The 21,862-nt window shown below is 31.4% G+C and overlaps 1 protein-coding gene across 13 annotated transcripts in view; it reads right to left on the bottom strand.

Annotated features, from left to right (window-relative positions):
- Positions 1-273: 273 nt before the first annotated feature.
- Positions 274-21,862, bottom strand: part of LOC148619337 (glutamine--fructose-6-phosphate aminotransferase [isomerizing] 2-like) — a 36,623-nt gene continuing 15,034 nt past the window's right edge. For 2 of the 13 annotated variants that reach the window (XM_088579106.1, XM_088579098.1), the window contains exons 9-22: positions 21,730-21,744; positions 21,449-21,466; positions 20,242-20,265; positions 18,327-18,432; positions 17,808-17,971; positions 16,819-17,012; positions 16,319-16,439; positions 15,442-15,599; positions 14,232-14,346; positions 12,439-12,566; positions 11,949-12,077; positions 8,784-8,822; positions 7,143-7,304; positions 274-1,783 (exon numbers count right to left, since the gene is read on the bottom strand). In XM_088579106.1, the coding sequence (XP_088435232.1) occupies positions 1,733-1,783; positions 7,143-7,304; positions 8,784-8,822; positions 11,949-12,077; positions 12,439-12,566; positions 14,232-14,346; positions 15,442-15,599; positions 16,319-16,439; positions 16,819-17,012; positions 17,808-17,971; positions 18,327-18,432; positions 20,242-20,265; positions 21,449-21,466; positions 21,730-21,744 (1,424 nt within the window). In that variant the 3' untranslated portion in view covers positions 274-1,732. Of the gene's footprint in view, positions 1,784-4,580; positions 4,635-6,300; positions 6,463-7,142; positions 7,305-8,783; positions 8,823-11,948; positions 12,078-12,438; positions 12,567-14,231; positions 14,347-15,441; positions 15,600-16,318; positions 16,440-16,818; positions 17,013-17,807; positions 17,972-18,326; positions 18,433-20,241; positions 20,266-21,448; positions 21,467-21,729; positions 21,745-21,862 lie in introns of all 13 variants that reach the window. The other 11 variants (XM_088579101.1, XM_088579100.1, XM_088579099.1 and 8 more) reach the window with 11 other exon arrangements.

The raw sequence follows: 21,862 nt of genomic DNA on the forward strand, positions 1-21,862 counted from the left end.
AATTACCGCAGTTATGTGAAAAAAAGAGTAACCTGTCATTAGACAAATATCCCTCAAAGATGGCAGATATCATGGGCATATACAGGACTAGTCCAGATATAGCATCATCAGCTGCAAGTTATTTCCTTGTAAAATCTGTGTATATTTAAACCAATTGCAAGTCGTAGGATATACTAGGCTGGAAATGGGGTGAAACAGAAAATAGAGAATAAATAAGTAGAAATGCAAGCTGATTAAAGCCATGTTTATAAACTACAGAAGAATCAGACAGTCTATATTGATAGTACTTTATTTTCCCTCAATACTGGTCCTTAACAATTACATAAAATATAATAAAATTGTCAGAGAATTGTTTTGTTGTAAAGTAACTTGACAACAATAAAAAATAGATTGGATCAATCATCTTTTTAAAATGCATAAAGTAGATTGCAATAGACACCAGTTATAATTAAATAACCCATAACAAGGACTATCAGTAAGCATTATACAAATTAAGTGATGCTTATACTGTGAAAGTACTTTTATTTGTGGTACCAATTTATGTGGTTTGGGTGGTCAGTCGGTAGATTTTTTAACTTGTGGATTTGACATCTCTATCATATGAACAATGGTAAATATCCTTTTCATAGGGAACCAAACCCACGAAAATTGGTAACCCACAAACAATAATACATGTACTTTCACAGTAATCAAAATACAGATTCTGTTTCATTTTAAATAAGACAACTTGATAGACTTTTAGTATTAGTTGAAAGTCACATACAAAATAAATAGAAAAATTAATATACATATATATAAAATGTGATTGTCTTCAAGACTGAGTTGCACAAATGAAAGTCGTACTTTGATCATAAATAAATGTGTAGTGCCTACGTAATCAATTAAGTTCAGTCTCGGTTTTTAAGTAGTGAATTGATTTTAAATTTTTAACAAATTGCAGAAAAGAGCCCAGCTCTAATATTCCTAATCCAGACATTACCAAATAAATGCAATGGCATTGTCAGGCTATCTTGAGGAATGGGACAAGATTGGTCAAAGCTCCATGTTATATGCATTGTTCAGATAATTTTAATTTCTTGATCAAACGTGACAAAATTTTCATTGTATTCACAACACCAACAGTCGTACTGAAAGTTATCAGCCGTCTGTGACTATAATGAAATGAAAGCCATGCAAATATATTGGACAAAATCATGAAAAAAATAAGGCAATTACTGATCCTTTAACATAAAAGGCAACAATGTCAAATTTACTACAATATTTCCTCACGACAAGTAATGATCCATTTTGTGCATTGGGGCCCAGTTTTCATAAACTCATATTTGAACCAATCAGCTTGCTTGAAATTTTAATTTTGAGGAAAAACTGAAGGATTTGAGGAAATTTCAATTTGCATTTTTTCTTATAAAACTGGACCCTGTACATACAAAACAGTTTGAATGATAAAAAAAATAAAACAAACAGTTGTAGCTGCCTCGTCAACAACCATATCACTTGTACTAAACAGAATAAAATAATAAAAGACATCACATGCATTTTAATGCAACATGGGTAAATATATAAGTTAAAATATGTGACAAAAATAAATGGTTTACAATTCTATAATTTTAAATCTACATGCAGTGTTTTTCCCGAAATATTAACATCAATTAAAATGTCAATACTGATCTACAAAATAGCATTATAGTCCCCACATACAATAAGTTGGTAGTCTATTGTTATTCCTATTCTTTTAACTGTTTGGAGTTGTATGAATCTTCAACAGACTTCGTGGTGAGTCAACCTGAAAATATAAAATCCTCAAATATATCTGAGCATTCAATTAAAAAATATATATTATGAAATGAAAAAATGTAAATGATTGTTGAAAAAAAATATTTTAACAATAATTTGTCAACTAAAACTTGAACTATGGTGAATTAAATTTAAACGGAGACATTTTCTGTCTGGACCATAGTTTTCATGGTGAAATGTAAACTCATAACTACTTCATAAAATGACAGAAACATACCTGTTAACACTCTTGCATTTTTTTGTAAGGAGGGGGGGCTCCCACAAAATCAAAGAAAAATTTAGAATCAACCAAATAAAATGAAAGATTTATGGGAGGTTTTTGTTGAAATTACTATTTTTTCAGTGAAAAACACTAAATAAATGAATTTTTTTTCTTTTAAGCAAAAATCTCCAACATGAGATAGTGTCAATGGGGGAGAATCTCCAACATGAACTGTTCGAAAGTTTTACAGGTATACAGAAAGCAATGCATTACATTCATGCAATCTAGCCCTAACATACAAGGACTTACAATAAATTATAATCCAAAATATAGAGATAATATTCGATCAATAATAAGTACAGCAGGGGTCCTCCACAGGGATAGAGTTTAAGAGCATCATTTAAACCTCTCCTGGATGTATTTTATCTCCAAAAAAAAAAAAAAAAAAAAAATTGGCAAAATTAAGTGCCGGCAAACGCTTTTTTGCCTAACGGCAGCTACGCGCCTGAAATGTAAGTGGTGTCCATAACTTAAATTAAGGATATTCACTGTTCTGTTTAAGAATAACAAGGGTTTCAAAGGGTTATAAAATCTTTTAAGTTCTTTCATGCTGGAACAATATAAGACGAAAACATTTATTGGTTAGTGTATTCGTTTTTGAGATAGAAGCAATTAAAATTAAGGCGGGAAAAGGATTTCTCTTGATTTTCCATGGATTTTGTCTTCGTATGTTTTATCTATTAACAACCCTGAGGAAATATCAAGGATTTCATACAAACTTTCCAAAAAACATTTTAAGTTGTATTTAAAAAATTATAAAAAGAAAAATGGGGGTCACTAGGCAAAAAATATTAATGCTATGAGAATGAAGAAACCAGAAAACAGCTGAACATGAGCATAAACATCCTTAAAGAAAAAACTGAAGCAAAAGTCTAAGATCATTAGATGTATGGATTAATATCTGACTGTCAACAGTTCTATAAATGTAAAAAACTATGAAAATAACCATCATCCATTTAATAAAAGGTTCAATTGACAGTGGCAGAAGCTTGAATTAGACAGGACTTGAAAAAAATACAATCTAACAACCTGTCAAGTTTTATAGTTCTAATATTATAAGTAAGACATTCTAGAGTTGTTGTAAAAACCTCATCAGTAACTCCAGTGAAATGATTCGAAATCCTGTGTGCAATAAATATGAATAGATTGGAAAAGCATCATTATAAAAAAATACCTGAATTCAGTGTTGTATGATAGTGATACAGTTTTCCTAAAGGGTAACGAGCTGATGAAAAAAAAAAATTGTCCTTTTTAAATACTTGACTTCTATTTGAAGAGGTTTCCCATAAGATGATTATTCTTTTTATTTTTAAATTTTAATTTTAATTAGAGAAATGAAGATATTACTGAAAAAAAAATCAGTTTTTAGTTCCGACATTATTTTAAAGGTGTGAATTTTTCAAAAGTTTCACTATTGTCGCCTATGGGAAATAAATAGTACCGTTCTACCTATAGGAATATAGTTTCTTTTTTTAGTGTCTCTTCCTGATTTTTTTCTTTGCTGTCATAAACTTTATTGCTTAGTATTTAATGCAGAAATTTAGGGCAAGGATAAACATTTACAAGGAATTTTTTTTCATTCTGTAACTTTATGTGGAAGTTATGATTTGGTCCTATGGAAGGTCAAAATTTAGGACATTAGGCAGTGGTCACTTTTTGTGTCTACGGGGTCTCCGAAGAAAAGGTGCTAAAAATAAAAAATGATGGTGAATTTTTCTGGCACTCTTATAGAAATCTGCTTTTATACATTTTTCCATATTGGTGAAGTTTTATTGAATTTGAAGCAGTGGAATTTTTTTTATATGTCAAGATGGGTCTGTTGAAATACACTACGAAATTGTGTTCTTGTACCTTTATTTACGATGCTATACTGTTGTAGGCTAAGGTTAGTTGTTCTATTTATGAGAAATAAATTCTGTATGATGTTTCAACCATTATCATTAGACTATCTAAAACTGATTAGAGATAATATGTTGTGTATGTCATGCTTGATTTGTTGACAGCTCACAAAAATACAGCATAATTAATTGGTCTTCGTATTATTTAGATAAAATTGTACCTCATCTAATTAGCCCCTAAACTTTTTTGTGGATTTTACATCAAGGTTTAACACATCAAATGTTCATACTAAGCTACGTACTACTGTATGAGGCTCTATCTAAGGGGAGATAATCCAACTTAAACATTAAATGTGTAGAGTAATGGTAAAACACATTGAAAGAATAATCAAGGGAACCAAGATTCTAGCAGAAATCAAAAGAACATAATCCAGGGACAAAGACCAGGTAGTAATTAGTTTATCTAGTCATTTATTATCATTTGAAGTTTGTCTCATTCTACAAAAGTAATTATAGTATAGATCATACACCTATGACATGAAGTTTTATCTAAATAAAGAAAAAAGAAATGAAAGATAAGGAAGAAAATAATATAAATTGACTGGTAGAATAAATTGATACTAGCACCAGGCAAGGTGAACACATGATTACACAACAAACTGACTATACTACTGGATATGACCTACCTGTGACCTTTATTCCACTGTCACGCTCTTTGCTAAATTACGTGGACAATCCACCTAACAAGAGTAAATGGTATGTTGTCATGTTGATTTTATGGCTCATGATTGTTTAAAAGTCAAAATCAAAAGATTAACAAACCTCATAAAAAAATTGTCGATTCAAAAATATTTTTTTTTAGTAGTAACTAGTAAATTTGTAGAGAAGAATTTAACACAAAAAAATATTTTCGTTTATAATAGCTTCTAAATTAGTAGTTAAATTAAAAAAAACAGCAAAAACTGAAAATGATATGATGTGGAGTTAGAATTTTGAAAAATAATAGAATTGTGCTTAGTTAAAAAAAGAAGCACCATCTAAAGTGTGTGATAAAGATGAGATGCACACAGAATCCGATTAGTTTCTGAGACATTACAGTGGTTGAAGGAAATCATTTCCCAGGACAGGGTCTAAGCTTCAATGGTCAAGTCTATTACATACAGCTGATTTGGTATTTAGCAGCCACCATTACTCACTAACTTAAATTTTAAACCAAGGTATATAAGGTTTACTCCTACCAAATACTATTACAAGTCTTATTATAATCTTAGCCAACTCTATTGATATGACAAATACCATTAGAAGCCTTATTTTATCCTTAGACAACACTCACACAAGAACTCTATTGGTATAACAAATGAAAACAATTCCTCTATACTACTACCCCGTTCCCATAAAATGTATTACAACTACAAATGTGTTGTATATAAGAAATAACAGAAAAATCTAACAACTGGATTATATAAACCACTCCCCATATCTGATTATAAGAACAATACATGTTAAATCCAAATATAGTATCAATAATCACAAACCATGTCTTGCTAAGTACACAATATTAACTGTTAAGCGATGGAATTCATAAAGATAGGGATGAGTTGCTGGTATCTACTAATGGTGTCCTATTTACTGGTACCCTAATTGTTGTTGGAAATTCTTTGCCAATATGAATTTATACTTGACTTACCTTGGTAAATTGTTGTCATTAGTAGAGTTTAAGCAATGTATGAGCAATCCATGTCAACATGATTACCCATATCATAATGTTTTCTCCTCATTTTATTGAGCAGACAGGGATGCAGTTTATATGTACCATAAATTGGGATATTTCGGTTTTTTTTTCCTTTGAAAATGCCAAAATTAAACAAACAAAAAGAAAAGGTAGGAAAATGAAGGATTGTTTGTTTCCACTCTTAATTAATGCCATAAATTAAACACATACCAGTCTATAAGCACAAAGACCAAACACACCAAAATTTAACATATAAATAATGTAGTAAACTACCAAAATATTCCAATTCAAAGCATATTATATGGTGATTTAATTTATCTGCAAAAGCATTAAAAAAAGAACATGTATCATTGTTCAAAACTATGTAAAGAAATAATGCTACTGAACTTACCTGACATATGGCTTACCACTGGTTAATCATCCAGCGAAGCATAACAAAAGTACCTACCTTTAATATCAGGTTTTCGTCCTTAAGTAATACAGCCATGCAATACATTAGGAATGCTTTTCAAAAAGGTACTTTATATTAATTTTCATTTATGTGTTTTATGTATTATTGCATACAAGTATCAATGTTACCTTTTAAGCCAAAAAGAGTGCCTAGCTTCATTACAAAATGAATTCCCATGTGACTGCATGACTGTATAAAGTTAGCCATTGGAACTTTTCCTTACATTATTTCCCCGTAAAACAGCTAAATGGAATGACAGAAGCTGTAAAGGGACGACAGTTAAAACCCCTTGGAGACAATCAACAGTCGTGGGAACATCAATGTAACGATAAGCTTGCTGCTGTACATCTACATCACCCTTAGAACATAGTAAAATGGGACGTCCCTAAAATATAAAATCTAGCCTATAGAGAAGTGCTACAATCGAAATGGTAAAGAAGGAAGACCAACAGACTGATGATAGGGAGAGCATGTTCATATATATTTGTACATGTACATGACTCATGATTGGGCCTGTACAGACATAGAAATCATTCTATTTTCTCAATAACACAGCTGTTTCAGGAAACAAAGACATATCCACAAGTTTTCCTGCACATTTGGATTTTTTTTTAGTTACAATACAAAGTCATTTCATTGACCTGATGATCATATATTTATATTCTGATATACAAACAGAACTAATACAAAATTTCATTCTTAATTACTGAAATTAAAAAAAAAAACAAAAAAACAATACACACAGAGTTGCCTTTTAGAAGCATTTATTTCTAATCTGAGATTAATCAAAATAAGAAGTATCCAATTTCATTTTTTCATGTAAATTTAACATTATTTTGTTGGGTATTTATATGCTATTTGACCATTGGATATGTCTTGAAACCATCTTCACTGCAGTTTTTGTCTTATGCTTTTCTGAATATATAACCCAATACCAATCTATATATAAACATGCTCTAACCTAGTACATCAGCTTGTCAGTGTTGGTGACAGCAAGCACCTGTTTGTCAGTGGAGTTACATAAAGCTATGTGCATGCAGAAATCCGTTTAGACAGTATGCTTACATCCAATTCTTTTAATGTAGCAATATGTAATGACAATAACTGCATAGGAATAACACAGAGAATTCCCTGTAAGCAATCAATAGTGTGTGGTACGGTGATACATGATTTTCCCATCACTTGCGTTTCAACATCCTCCTTGTTAACAATGAGGATTGGTTGTCCCTACAATGTCAAAGGTCACAATGTCATGCCAAATGCACAAAATTTACATTAGTCACAAAACATTCAACAGGATGTGCAGTAAGTTAGGATAGGAGTACACATTCCTGCATTAGTAAAGGAGAACACATTCCTGCCTTAGGATAGGAGAACACATTTCTATATTAGGATAGGAATACACATTCATGCATTAGTAAAGGAGAACATATTCCTTCATTAGTTACATAGTGGTGAATCATAGAAGGTAAGGAAGTTCAGTGGGGGAAGGATAATTACATCTATACATGTACAAACATGCTTATAATGGAACAAGATGATAAAATTGGGAGTACCAGTATTATGTATAACTGTGTTTTCTGCATACTGATCCCATATAAACCTCCAATATACCTAATCCTATTATTCTATAAGCAAATAGATACAGTCAAAATGGATTACCAGTTTACATAATTAAATCTATTTTCAGTTCCCTAAATGTATTTATCATTTTATTTTGATCATACTTAAAATTTCTCTTAAAATGCTTATCTTTTAAATTATTGAGAGAAAAGATTAAAAGAAAGAACCAATATTTAAATAATGAAACATGTGACATATTGGACCAAGAATCCATTGGACCAAGCAACTTATGAACTTATTTAGGATTTATATGAACTTTTTTTGGATACTATTCAGATTTCATCAGTCTCACATTAACTGATAATGTCAGCAAGTGTACAATGAATAGTTTATATGCTGATTATTTCTGGGAACTCAAACTAGTTAATGTTCAAGTTTGTTTGCCCCATTTTAGACATGCAACATGGTACGGCACCTTTTATATAAACTTATCAAGATCTGCCAACTTATATTCAATATATCACAAATGTCTATGGGTGATGAAATAGATAAAAACAAGGACAACACCATACCATATAATAATAAAAAAAAAATTATAAAACACTAACAGATTTGTTGCCTCCTCTAAACAGAACTTCCCTAAACCATGCCAAAATGACTAAATATAATACCATGAACTAATAATCTAACACAATACAAAGATTGCTTAAAGTTCATGCCTTTAGTTCATCAGCTAAAAACATATTATAGCCTCATTAATAAGTAATTGCAAAGCCTTAATCTAAGAGAAATTGCCCGTAAAACAACACATAAAAAAGGTTGGGAAAGGACAGCACAAATACAGACAATACAAAAACAATACTGTACACTATTTGTACAAAGATTGTAGTATAGTTAATATACATACTAGAAAAAAATCAATTATACATAACAAAATAGCATCATGAAAACCAAATACAAATACATGAAATCATACTTAGACATGACTTTTATAATTAAGAAAAAAGTTATCCATATTTCTGTTATCAATATCAAGATGTAAGCAAAACATTTTATGTATTAATGTAATTAATTTTTTGCTGTTGAAATTATTGAAATGGCAAAGTACTTGTACATGAATCTGAATTTCTAAATAAAACTTACATGTCTGGATTTCACTTGTTGTAAGGCATTGACACATTTCTGTAATGAAACAGTACAATCTTGATTCAAAAAGCGGGAAAAAAATCATGTCTGAAATCAATAAAGTATGTCAGTTGGTAAACCTTTCACCATAAAACTGTGTTACTAATGATCAATAACTGTTTTGATTGGTAAAGCATCATGGAACACTGACATTCTAATACATTCTTAAACACAATGTTTGGTAATCAAAAAATTAATGTGTAACATGAAAAAAAGTTACACTCAAAATACAACATATCATGCTGAAGTTGCACATTTATAGTCATTCAAAAGATAAAGTGAACAAAATTTAAAAAGCTTACAAATCTTTATGCTTATAAATTTACACATCTGATTCCAAAACGTTGGGCACAAAAGTCTATAGAGCATGAACTTACTTGTATTTCTAAATACAAACTTGCTATTCTTTTTAATATGGTTGAACAAAAAAATTAACATTGTTCAAAGTTTGAATAATACTGGTTCAATACTCTTTGAATTACATACAGTGGAGCCTCTGAAAACCGGCTGCCCATGGGACCAAAGAAATCGGCCGGTTTTCAGAGGTGCCGGTTTTCGGAGGTTCCGGAAATTTTCGTATCCGTTCCGTATATGGATACCGGAAGTACAATGTTATTGATCTTGTGATCGATCCGATCCTATTGATGATTATCTGATTGCACTGTTTGTATGTTTCTACACACATTCTTTGATAGGTATTTATGTATGTTTGTGTTCAAATCAAGAATAAACGTAAAAGTTGTATTGTTGTTTTTAATTAAAGAGTAATCGTACTGTTCAGTATTTTTATATTGTTGACAGTTTAGTGATGCGTGGCGTAGTTTATTGACATTGTCTTTGATCTGTGTAAAGTTTTTAAGGTAAACTAGTCTCCGATGCCTTTGTTGACTAAAAATACTAAAAGATGAAGATGTGACTGAGAAACTAAAGAAACAAATCAAAAATGAAATAAAAATGTCTCTAAACCAAAAACCCGACTAAATACCAAGGTATCATGACAATGAATCCATATAGACAGTATTTTACCCTTCTCTTTCTTATTGTTGCAGACAACAGGGTCAGTCTGAATTCAAGATATAGATAAAGAATACTATGTCCCTTGTACATTTACTTCATATATACATTCACTTTTCAATTGCACTCCATAAAATATTTATTCAGTGACATTTAATAACATAGATAAAGATTCTCATAAATAAAGCACTAATAAAATTGAAAACAAGTTTTACAGTTAATTGTACATTTAATCATCAGTCTAACAAATTACACTTTAACGGATTCAACTTCGTCTATCTTAGCGACTAAACTTTTCATCATACGGTTACGGTACCGAGCTTTGAAAGCCTTGATAATGCCTTGATCTAGCGGTTGTAGGTGCGAAGTCGTATTTGCTGGTAAAAATTTCAAAGTTACGTTGTTTAATTTCAAATCTTTAGCATGTGATGAGGCGTTGTCTAAAAACATGAGAATGTGGCGATTCTGTTTACGCATTTGCTTATCAATGTCACTAATCCATTCAGAGAAAATTTTTGAATTCATCCAAGACTTTATTATGGCGCCATGTAACTGGTAGTTTGTTGATTTTAATGTTTTTGAAACAACGAGGTTTTGAGGCTTTGCCAATCACTAGAGGTTTTAATTTTTCACCGGTAGCGCTACAAGCAAACATAATTGTCAAACGTTCTTTAGAATTTTTTACACCTTTGGAAGATTGCCCTTTGGCTGAAAGTGTCTTGTCTGGTAACGCACGATAGTATAGACCAGTTTCGTCACAATTAAAAATGTTACAAGGTTCAAAATCTGAGCAAATTTCTGGAATACGCGAGCGATATTCATCAACAGTTTCTACATTTACACCGGCACTTTCTCCACTAACGGTAAACGCTTTAATAGCATGGCGACTCTTAAATTTTTCTAACCACCCGTTTGAGGCTTTGAAATCGGAAATGTCTAACTGACTGGCAAATTCTAAGGCTTTGCTTTGCAAAATAGGCCCAGAAATCGGAATAGCCTTGTCTCGAGCTTAACGGAACCAGTCCCACATCAGATCGTTCAAATTGTCATGTTTACTTTTGTTACCAAATCTAAATTTCTTCAAATTGTCATTGTTATCATAATTTGCAAGATATTCTGATTTTCTCTTTAAAATATCGGAAACGGTCGTTTTTCCTACACCGAATTTTTCACTTAACGATTTCTGAGATGGTTTTGGAAAACTTTCAGATTCTTTGATTAAATTAATTTTGTCTTCTAGCGTTAATTCAATACGACGACGTTTAGCCGGCGGTTTTGACATTTTAGCAGTAATTTTAGATTAAACCAGAAGCAATGCAAATTTCAGAATGATTTGAAAATTGTAACACCGGCTATTTAAGGAAAACCATTTTCAAGCCATAACTTTAATTTCATTTACTCATTTTACAATAGAACACAAGCGGTCGGCACAACCTATTTTGAAGTTTTCATTTTCTGTGTTTTTAATAGAACACAAGCGGTCGGCACAACATATTTTGAAGTTTTCATTTTCTGTTTTTACAGAATCGTTTGAAAATGTGGTTATCAAAACAATTTTTAAATTTAACATTTGTTAAAAAGTTAATTACATATAGGATCATGGTTATTGCCCTCATTATCTGTGATAATTAATGAATAAAAGAGTGTCACTCCTTGTTAATGCCAATCAAGATCGGTGTTAGCCTTTTGAAGTACTGATTTATTGATCTTACCGTGATTGACATGTTTACAACATGTTACACGGCTCATTGATTTTACTTGTCGGCAAACTTTTCACCGGTTTTCGGAGGTTAATTTTTACAAAGAAATGGGTTTTGGGACCGAATTTTGCAGCCGATGTTCGGAATTCAGAGGGGCCGGTTTAGGGAGGAAATTTTTACTTAATTATATAGGGGAAAATTCCGGACCAAAACTAAATGATCGGTTTTCGGAGGATTCCGGTTTTCAGAGGGGCCAGTTTAGGGGAGTTCCACTGTATTACACAAAGAAGGACCCCCATAGCATATGGGTCAGACAGTATCGAGTGGCTACTAGACCTGTTCTTACCACGAAGAATCTTTCATGTAGGTGAACTTTGACTCTTATCTAACAACTATAGTGGTATAATACCTGGTAAGTTTTGTCCCTGGTGATGACCATTAATACTGGCATAGCTTTATCTACTAAGGCTAAAGGACCATGCTTCAATTCTCCTGCTAATATACCTTCAGAGTGCATGTAGGTCAACTCTTTGATTTTCTACAAAACAAAATAAAAAGTCTTTTCACACTAAGTATCTTGAACTTTTTTTTTAAACTGCCTATACATTTAATGTTTGTAAAAAGTGTTCCATAAATTCATACATTATTGTGATGTGTTGGTGAATTATTTGTTTGATTTGTAATAAACCTTCTGATTGGTTGGTTCTCTTTAGGCAAACCAGGTTTTTTCCAATCCTTAATTTGGACTGGAATGTATTGAAAACTAATTTGTTAGTAATATTTTTAATTTTCAAACATAATATGTTAATAATAAAAACCACTTATTGGTAGTGTAAATTGTCCCAAACCAATGAAATTCTAAACATGATTTGAGGAACAGTCTAAAAGTTACTACCTACCAATGCACCTTCTAAACAAGTTGCAAAGTTATATCCTCTTCCCATCACCAATAAGCTTTTCTGTTGGTACAGTTCTTTAGCTAAATCATGCACTTTCTCATTCACTTGTAATACTTCTTTGATCATTTCTGAAAAGGGAAAAAGAAGTTTTAAGGAGATCAGACTTAAAACTTTTGGCATATAGATTTTTGAAGTGCCAAGAAATATAACAAAAGGCTCCCAGGAGCCTGAATCACCCACCTGGTTAAAGTCAGTCTTTCAAGGATAATAATTCAACAAGGATTTGTCCAACAATTTTGACTCAAGAAGACTTTGGTAGGATTTATCCTAAGGATCATTTCAGCAACTGAAGTTTCTTTCTATCTATTATAGTTTTCAAGATATTGGCTGAAAACTGTGTTAAAAAAACTGTCATTTTTCATCTTTCAAGGACAATAACTCTTACAAGAAGTCACCTGACAACTTTGATCCCTGATGACTATTGAAGGCCTTATAATAAGGATCATTTCAGCAATAGTAAAAGTTTGGCTAAACCTAACAATTTTGGAGATATATGTGAACAAAATGCTGCCAGGAGCCTGAATCGCTCACCTGGTTGAATTTTGCCGTTCAAAGGCAATAAATTAAACAAGAAGTTGTCCAACAATTTTGACTCAAGAAAACTTTGATAGGACTTATCATAAGGATCATTTTCAGTAAATGAAAGTCTAAATCTATCATAGTTTTCAATACACTGGCTGAAAACTGTAAAAAAAAAAAACCCAAAAAACGTTCATTTTCCCTTGTCAAGGGCAATAACTCTTATAAGAAGGCATCTGACAAATTTCATGCCTGAAGACTTTTGTAGTCCTAAAAATAAGGATCATTTCAGCTATTGAAAGAATTTGGCTAAACCTAACGGTTTTGGAGATATATGCAAAAAATTACTGTCTGACCCCTATGTTCTATTTATAGTAACAGTGGCCATGTTATTCGACGGATCAAAAAACCCCACTTCAATTCTATGCAGGATATCCCAAGGAACACTTATACCAAGTTTTGTTTCAATTGGAAAAATAGTGTCAGAGGAGAAGATTTTTGAAAGAAATAACATTAAAAATAGCAAAAAACTTTAAAAAAAAAAGAAAAAAAAAGAAAAAAAAAAGAGCAATAACTCCAACATGGCTTGATAGATTAAAATGAAAATTTGACCGCAGATAAATCTCATCATGCTGAACACTTTTACCCCTTTGAGAATGGGCTATACCAAACTGTTTTGGAGATATATGTGAAAAACTTTTGTCTGACCCCTAACTGTGGCCATGCTTTTCAACGGAGCAAAAATCCCCACATCAGTTCTATGCATGATACCCCAAGGAACATTCAAACCAAGTTTGATTCCAATTGGTCAAATAGTGTCAAAGGAGAAAAGTTTTGAAAAAATTAATGACGATGACGACAACTGATGCCAAGTGATGGCAATAGCTCACATGGCCTTCAGTCAGGTAAGCTATTAAAGATAATGTTTTCACATCATATCAAGCAATTTTTTGACTTGTTGAAAACGCATTTCTTCATGCAAGGTGCCCTTAAAAGATATTCTATGTAATAGGTATGAATTACCTTAAACATTAGCATCAGATACCATGTCGAAAAAAAAACTTTTCCATAAGCTTCAGAACAGTAAAGGCATTTAACAACTTCACAGAGATCCATTTACTTTCACTCAAGTTATTGTCTGGATACCATGAAAATGCTTGTTTCTGACCTCTATTTGGTACCTAATCACTAATGCCACGACTTTTCTTTCTTACCTGGCAGTTTTTTAAGACCTTGAATGATGTCCCTTCTTCTCTCTTGCATTGAGATTCTGTCCTCACACATAACCAAACCAAACATGACAAGAGCAATAAATTGACTAGTGTAAGCCTAAAATGGAACATAAACATTTATAAAAAAAAGTCATATGAATCAGTGGGAGAAAGCTCCACCAATATTACATACAGTTATTTAACTAAATTTATTGCTGTAAAAGTGAATGGATGTATCTTTGTGAGTATGATGATTTACTATATGTCTCCACACTGTCACAAAATCTAAGTGTAAAGAAGGGCTATAATAATGAGGCCTGAGTGTTCTGAATGTTGTTTTATATATCACTGAGCATTTACAATTCAATCACTGTTTTGAAGGCATGTGTGACTCAGTCAAAGTTCACCTTAATGGAAGAATAGCTAAAGGCCATCAAATATAGTATTATTCATATTCCATTGCTTTAAAAGTGATAATATCATTGTGTGTATGATGATATAACAAATGATACCACACTATAAAAATATGCTCTTACATCCAAACATTGTCACAAAACATAACGGAACTGAACTGCAAGCATATCTTTATATTATGTGCTTCCTTATATTTTCAATAAAATACCTTTAGTGATTAAGAATAATTTCTAGCCTAGATATCATGAGTTCCCTTGTCTCTTTCAAAAATTCAAGTAACACTACTATTTAACGTGAGAACAAGTGTATTACTGCTGGCTCATGGCAAAATCTTCTTTTTGTGTAGTTTTAAAAAAGTTGCAAGAAAATCAAAAGAAATTTTGTTTTTGCCTACAATAATGTATGTCTCTCCATGTTCAAAAGTTCAAATGGGTTTAGGGGTTTAACTGTCACAAAATTCAGTGAATCATAAATTCCTGGTAATATGCGTAACTACAAATCATGTCCTAATTACTTTTAAATTTCATGAAATTTAATGCATTAGTTTCAGAGGTGTTTTGGTTTAAAAAGTGTGACTAACAGACGGACAGATGGACAGGGCAAAAATAATATGTTTCTCCACCAAAGTGAGTGGAGACATAATTCTGGAAGAAATTGATGTCTAATTGTGTGGCCAAAGCAATATTGACTGTCACTCCTTTAAAAAAATTAGCTGTAAAACAGTGTTTTTTCACAATTTTGACAGATTAGAGTGACTAACAGATATAAGTTATAATTGTATGACTAATTGAGAGTTTACCTTGGTACTAGCAACACCTATCTCTGGGCCAGCATTAATGTGTACACCACAGTGTGAATCTCTACTGATTGTACTGCCTACTGTATTAGTAATACCAACAATTAATGCTCCTCTCTGTTTACAGTACCTCAGAGCCATCAGTGTATCAGCTGTCTCACCTATAAAACATAGACATATTTACACTTGTGGACGTCATTGGCAAAAATAATATGTTTTCCCGTTGTTTTTGTACTAAATTCTCATTGTTTCATTGATGTTAAAAGTAAGAATACACCAAATAAAGAGTAACAAACAAAATTACTGAACTGATAGGTAAGAAACTGGTAAGATTAAAAAAAACAGCAATAGTCCAGACTTCGTACAGGCATTTTCAATGGAAATGGTGGATAAAGCCAAGTTTTGTAGCATGTTAAACTTCCCTCTCCTAATATTACTAATATTTCTGACAACTGTGAAAGTATCTTAAATTGTCATAATTGAATAGATAACACTGGATCACAGAGTTTGGAATTAATCCAAACATCCTTACATGTATTTTCTATACAAAAATATCAATTGGTTGGAGATAAATTCACTGTTAACCAGTCAACAAAATACAGTATAGTGAAGGTCACAATAGGAATTAAGTTTATCAGTAACTTTAGCAATTTTCCATTATTACTACCAGCTGATCATTTCTTATCTCAGGCTGCTGCCATGATACATAAAAATATCAGCAATTTCGAATGACATTAAAGAACATCAACTGTGCCAACACTGGTAGAAAGAATAATGCTGGTTTTGAATGTCTTGACAGAACATCATATCTCACCTTTTCAGTTTACTGTCTATACTTCAAAACTGCTATTATTCTGTATATGTCATAGCAACAACTCACCTGACTGACTGATAAAGAAACATACATCATCTCTGAAAACAGGTGTCTGTCTGTCAAGGAAATCACTGGCTAACTCTACCATTACTGGTAACTCTGTCAACTCTTCTAACAACTGACGTGTCTACAAAAAAAAGGAGAAAAAAACTATTTGGTATGACAAAAACAAAATATAAGCTTGTGTGGCTCACTTTGAAAATTTTAAATCTGCTGGCCATCTGATGAAGAGGAACAAAAGATAAAGAGGTCCTTCCTTACATCCTGTCTCCTAACATTTCTAACAGTGCCAAAAGACAATGCCAGATACCAAGCTTACATGGACTTCTGGTCAATGTAAGCCCAAAAATATAAATTAATTTTATTTTTTTTTCAAATTTATTTAAAATATTAGTATCGTTTATGTTTTAAATTCTTTCGGATGGAAGTTTAAAGAAGAATAATATAAATGTGTACATTTATGATTCCTATTGATGAAATGGGCACAAAAGATGACAGCTACTTACAGCCACTGCACTATGATAACTGGTCCCACAGGCTATAAATAGCAACCTCCTACATCTCCTGATTTCAGCCATGTAATCTTTGATTCCACCAAGGATAACTTGGTTGGTCTCAAAGTTAACACGACCTCTCATTGTATTTATCACAGATTCTGGTTGTTCAAAGATTTCCTTCTCCATGAAAGTTCCATAGTTTCCTATAAAGCAAGTGATATGACATTTACAGTGACTAGCATTATTTCCTGATGAACTAATTTTCATTTCCTTGCAGAAGATAAAAAATCATAAAAAAGTGCCTCTAACATTTATTTTTTTTCCCAAATAATTGATGCCCACTATAAAAATTAGCTACTACAAAATTTAATAGTCACAGTTAATTCTCTACAGCTAAGACATGGGAAAGACCTTATGTTTTTTTTGGTAGCATTTGGTTTTTTTTTTATTTTCTTAAGTATTTCCCCCTACCAACATATTTTCAGACAAGGCCTCCAAATTTTTTATTCAAGATATAATCATCTAACATACACTATCAATAAACCTTATTATGAACATCTACAGTTAGATGATTAGGTATATCTTGAATAGGCTAAGAAGAATTTTATCCCTTATAAAAGTTAACTCCCTTTTATTTATTTATATCAACATGATCCCCACCATCATATTTTAATTTTTATTTTATTTTCCTACAAGTTGATATACAAAAGAGCTGTTTGAAAATTCAAAATTGAAAAGTGTATCAGATGGTATGGCAGCTGCTGAACAAACAATTTTAGAATGTATGATGTGCCACATCTAAAATTTACACTTAATACAACACAGTATGCATGCTTATTCCCAATTACCAAGCCATAGGAATCGTCTTTCATCAATACAAATTTTGGTGCAACACATTATTATTCACTATATAAAAGAAATGTTGAAAATATACAACCCAAATATGACCAAATTACTCTTGCAATTAGTTTTTAATGAGAAAACTTAGGATTGGTTACCTTTCATTATTTCTTGGAGTTCCAATTTAAGTGTGATAACTTCTCTGACGGTAGATTCATCAAGGGTGCGTTTGATTCTGTGGATTGACAAGCATCCTTTACTGACTGCTGCCACATCATCATCCTCCAGAAAAATCACCTGATTGGTGTGTTCTATTATTGCACTACAGTACAATATTAAACATTCTTAGTTACTTTAAACACTTTTTCATTGTTTAATTAAATCAACTCTATGTTTCTGAGAAGTGGTTATTGAAATAGGTCTTGTTAATGTGGGAATTTTAGATGATCTAGCACAATATTTTCACTTCTAGAAAGAGCATGGAGACATAGACAAAATGGTGTTGTACTGGCTAAATTTTTAAGCATTGGACAAAATATATGATCATTAAGAATATCTATTTAACTATGTTAAAAAAAAATACTGAACTTTCACTGCTGATTAAATTTTTTGCTAGTCTCCAACATAGAACTATTGTCTTACCATAGACTGTTATATCTGTCAATTCATAAACTTACCTTGCATCTGAGGCAAAGAAATACTCAACTTCACTCTCTTCTCCAACAGGGTGGAATTCTGATATGCTGTCTGTTCTCTGTGTAGTATGAGTAAAACCTCTGTGGTCTGAAAAAATAGAAAACATGTTCAAGTTCAATCATTGGCCAAAGCAATACACCACCATCTATTCTTTTTTGTACTTTTTCATTTGAAGACCAAATTCAGGTTGACTTTAAAAAAAGCCCAATCTATGCCAGTGACCCTGCTGATACAGGGTAAAGGGACGAGAGTCTATAATATTGTCAAATGTTGTTATACCTACCATAGTATAAGTGGTGGAGAAGTAGAATACATATTATATTAAAAAAGACATTTTAGCATATTTTACATATCTGAAGGGAAGGGTTTCAAGGACCAATAACAAAATCATAAAATTAATCATGGCATTTAGCTCAGCCATCTAACATATCTGAAAATAGGAAGTTTTTTAAGCAATTTAACACAACAATAACAAAATTTCAATAAAATAAGTTGATTTTATTTATTTGAAAGTATGTAACAATTATCTCTTTTTGAAGTAAGAAGATAAAAGCAGAAAATAATATAGTCTAGACAATATAAGAGAGTTGTTATATTATACATTAACTGAAATACTGATTATCATTTCTTAACATCAACCTGATGTCTAATCACTGCACTGTTACTAGCAAACAAGATATGCAGAAAACTGACCAAAGTCTCATGCACAGACAACAGGAATGTTAAATATTATTTTATCAAGAATAAAGATTTTATTTTTTTAATTGTTTTCTTTAAAAAAAATTTTTAACATGGTATTTTATTTTATCATTTCAATGACAAGATGGTGGTAACAAAATCTTCTGATGAGGCCTGGAAAAAATCTTTTGAGCTAACTGATGCACAATACATTTGGGCAAGTATTCTATCAACTGTCATCTCGAGAAGTTTCAAATTTCAAAGTCAATTGAGCATGACTGCATGGGTATATGCATACAGAAATGTATAATTTAAATGCAACCAAATTGCTAATCAGAAAACATAACATTAAAATCTTAACAATAAATTTGTAATTTCAAAGTTAATTGACAATTATTGCTGGGGCATATAAACAAAATGAATATAGAATGCTAATTCAACTGTATACCAAATATGATTGACCTAGTGGTTCACATCAAAATTAAACGTGGACGCTGACACCAGAAAACACAATAACAATATCTTGGTGACAAATCTGACAGAATATAAATGTAACAATGCAAATTATTTGTTTACTACACACAAAAATTAAGTTTGAATACAAACAAACCTTCAGCTGGAGTTTTTTTTTCTACCATTATATTAATATGTCTATGTGTATTGAACAAATTCAAGGATTATCCCTACCTATCAGTGACAAGAAACTTAAAACACCAAAACCTGACATCTACCTACAGTGTTAACAAACATTTGTACAAACCTACGTGTTTGTCAGAAAGCAGTGATTTATTTCTCAAAACTGTTTCTTGAAAGTAATACAAAAAAAAATAACTACAAAGCATAAGTCACTAGAGGGGATAATATTCTATGTCCTCATAAATTTAGACAATTTCTTAGAAATTTATGCGCTACATTTTAATTATTAAACTTTTAGTCTAAGGTTATAAGAAAACCCTTATTTTGAAACAGTGAAGACAGAACAGAGGTTATGTACATCTATAAGATAACTACATAAAATTATAATTCAAATGAAAAGATCAAAATTATTAAATTATTTATCATGGATACATCATTATTTCCATTAAAGAAATTAACATCCTTCTCCAAGTTATTTCTTGTGCAGCTTTTACAAAAGCATAAAACTTTAAAAGCTTGCTAGTATTACAATGGAAGAAGAAGCATTGCCAAACAGAAAATATGCAGATGAGATTAGAATACCTTCCTGTTCCTCTTTATCTCTACCTACATGCAAAGTAAACATCACAAGTCATAGCCATAATGTATCCATATCTGATATCAACTATCTCCAAAAGTATCTTTTAAAGATGAAAACTCAAGATGTGACTCAAAGATTTTTAATATTTTTTGTGCTGATATTGTTATAATAATAAAGTGCTTTGCTAGGCACAGCTATATACAACTGCAGGTATGGAACACTGATCAGTAATGCTGAGTATTGACACAACATTCAAACTTGATACAGCTCCTAAATTGGATTGTGAGTAAATATTTGACAATATTCTGACATGAAGGAAAGTTATCAAAGACTTTAAAATTTGTAGTTAGACAAAAGAAATCAGCCATCAAAATGAAGATAATGTTTATTTTGACCTCCATTTGGCCTAAAATTCAAGTAAGGGCTTAAACATTTGAATCCATCAAAACTATCCTTATATAGTATGGAACTTAGTTGTACAGTTTCATAAATATCCATGTACTTTTTCTCAAGTTGTTTTCTTGAATCCAGAAAAAAAAATGTTTGTAATAGCCTTTGGTAGCATGGAACCTTGTAATGTAAAAAATCAATAAAAAAAGTTTCTTTTGTGTTAAGAATCTTATGGTATAATTTCAAAGAGATCCATTCACTTTTACATGTGCTATTGTTTTGAAACAACCAACAAGATCAACTAATATTCAATTTATCACATGAAAACCAAGCGTCTACGAAGATGACATATACAACAGCACCATACCATTATACAACTGTTATTATTTTTGTTGTGTTATAAAAAAGTATAAAAAGAATTCTGCTCTTTAAACTAGAAAATTAAAATTAACCCTCGTTTAACATTTTCATTATTTTCCAAAATGTCAAAAAAGTTTAAATTTTGTACATTGCAACATGATGAATCAATTTAAAAGTGAAAGTTGAGTTCATATGATAGTGAAAATGATGCAATTTACATACCGGTGTCCCCAAAGCATTTATTATTAAAATAAGCAATGCTCCCACAAAAAAAAAAGAAAAAAAAAGGGAAACTTTGAGGAGAAGTTGGATGGAAACTAGTGAAGACTTTGGGGTAACATGAAAATTACATGGATGATACTAAACGATGTGCAACAACTACTGAAATGAAACAGAGATGGATACATATTACATTAGTGATCAGCGTATTTACAGCAGCTACACTTTCACAACTCATACCTTTCTCATCTAAACGACCTGCATGCACAAATACAGAATCATATATCAAATGTGCTTACAAATACTTTATCATGCTAATTAGTATTGGTAAATAAGGCAACCAAAAACTAAAGAGGCATTATTTTGATAATATCTGAAAGACACCATAGATGAAACATACCACTTTTGTAAGTGCTTTCAGTCTAACTTATAGAAATTTAAATCAGCCTAATGAAAAAAGCAAAGGACCTTACAAAAGGGTGAAAAAGCTTTATATGTTAGGAATTACATGCTATAGTCACCTTTATAATCTAATCCTTTCACAACAAGAACAATAGTTATATTAAATATTTTCTTTGTGCCTTTGATGATAACGTTTAGCATACGTATGTTTATTTCATGAGTAGAAAACACCATCTGTCATTCAGGGAAATT

Source organism: Perna viridis, chromosome 4, assembly GCF_037379345.1.
Source record: "Perna viridis isolate PV_CMFRI_1.1 ecotype Kerala chromosome 4, ASM3737934v1, whole genome shotgun sequence".
Classification (NCBI taxonomy): Eukaryota; Metazoa; Mollusca; class Bivalvia; order Mytilida; family Mytilidae; genus Perna; species Perna viridis.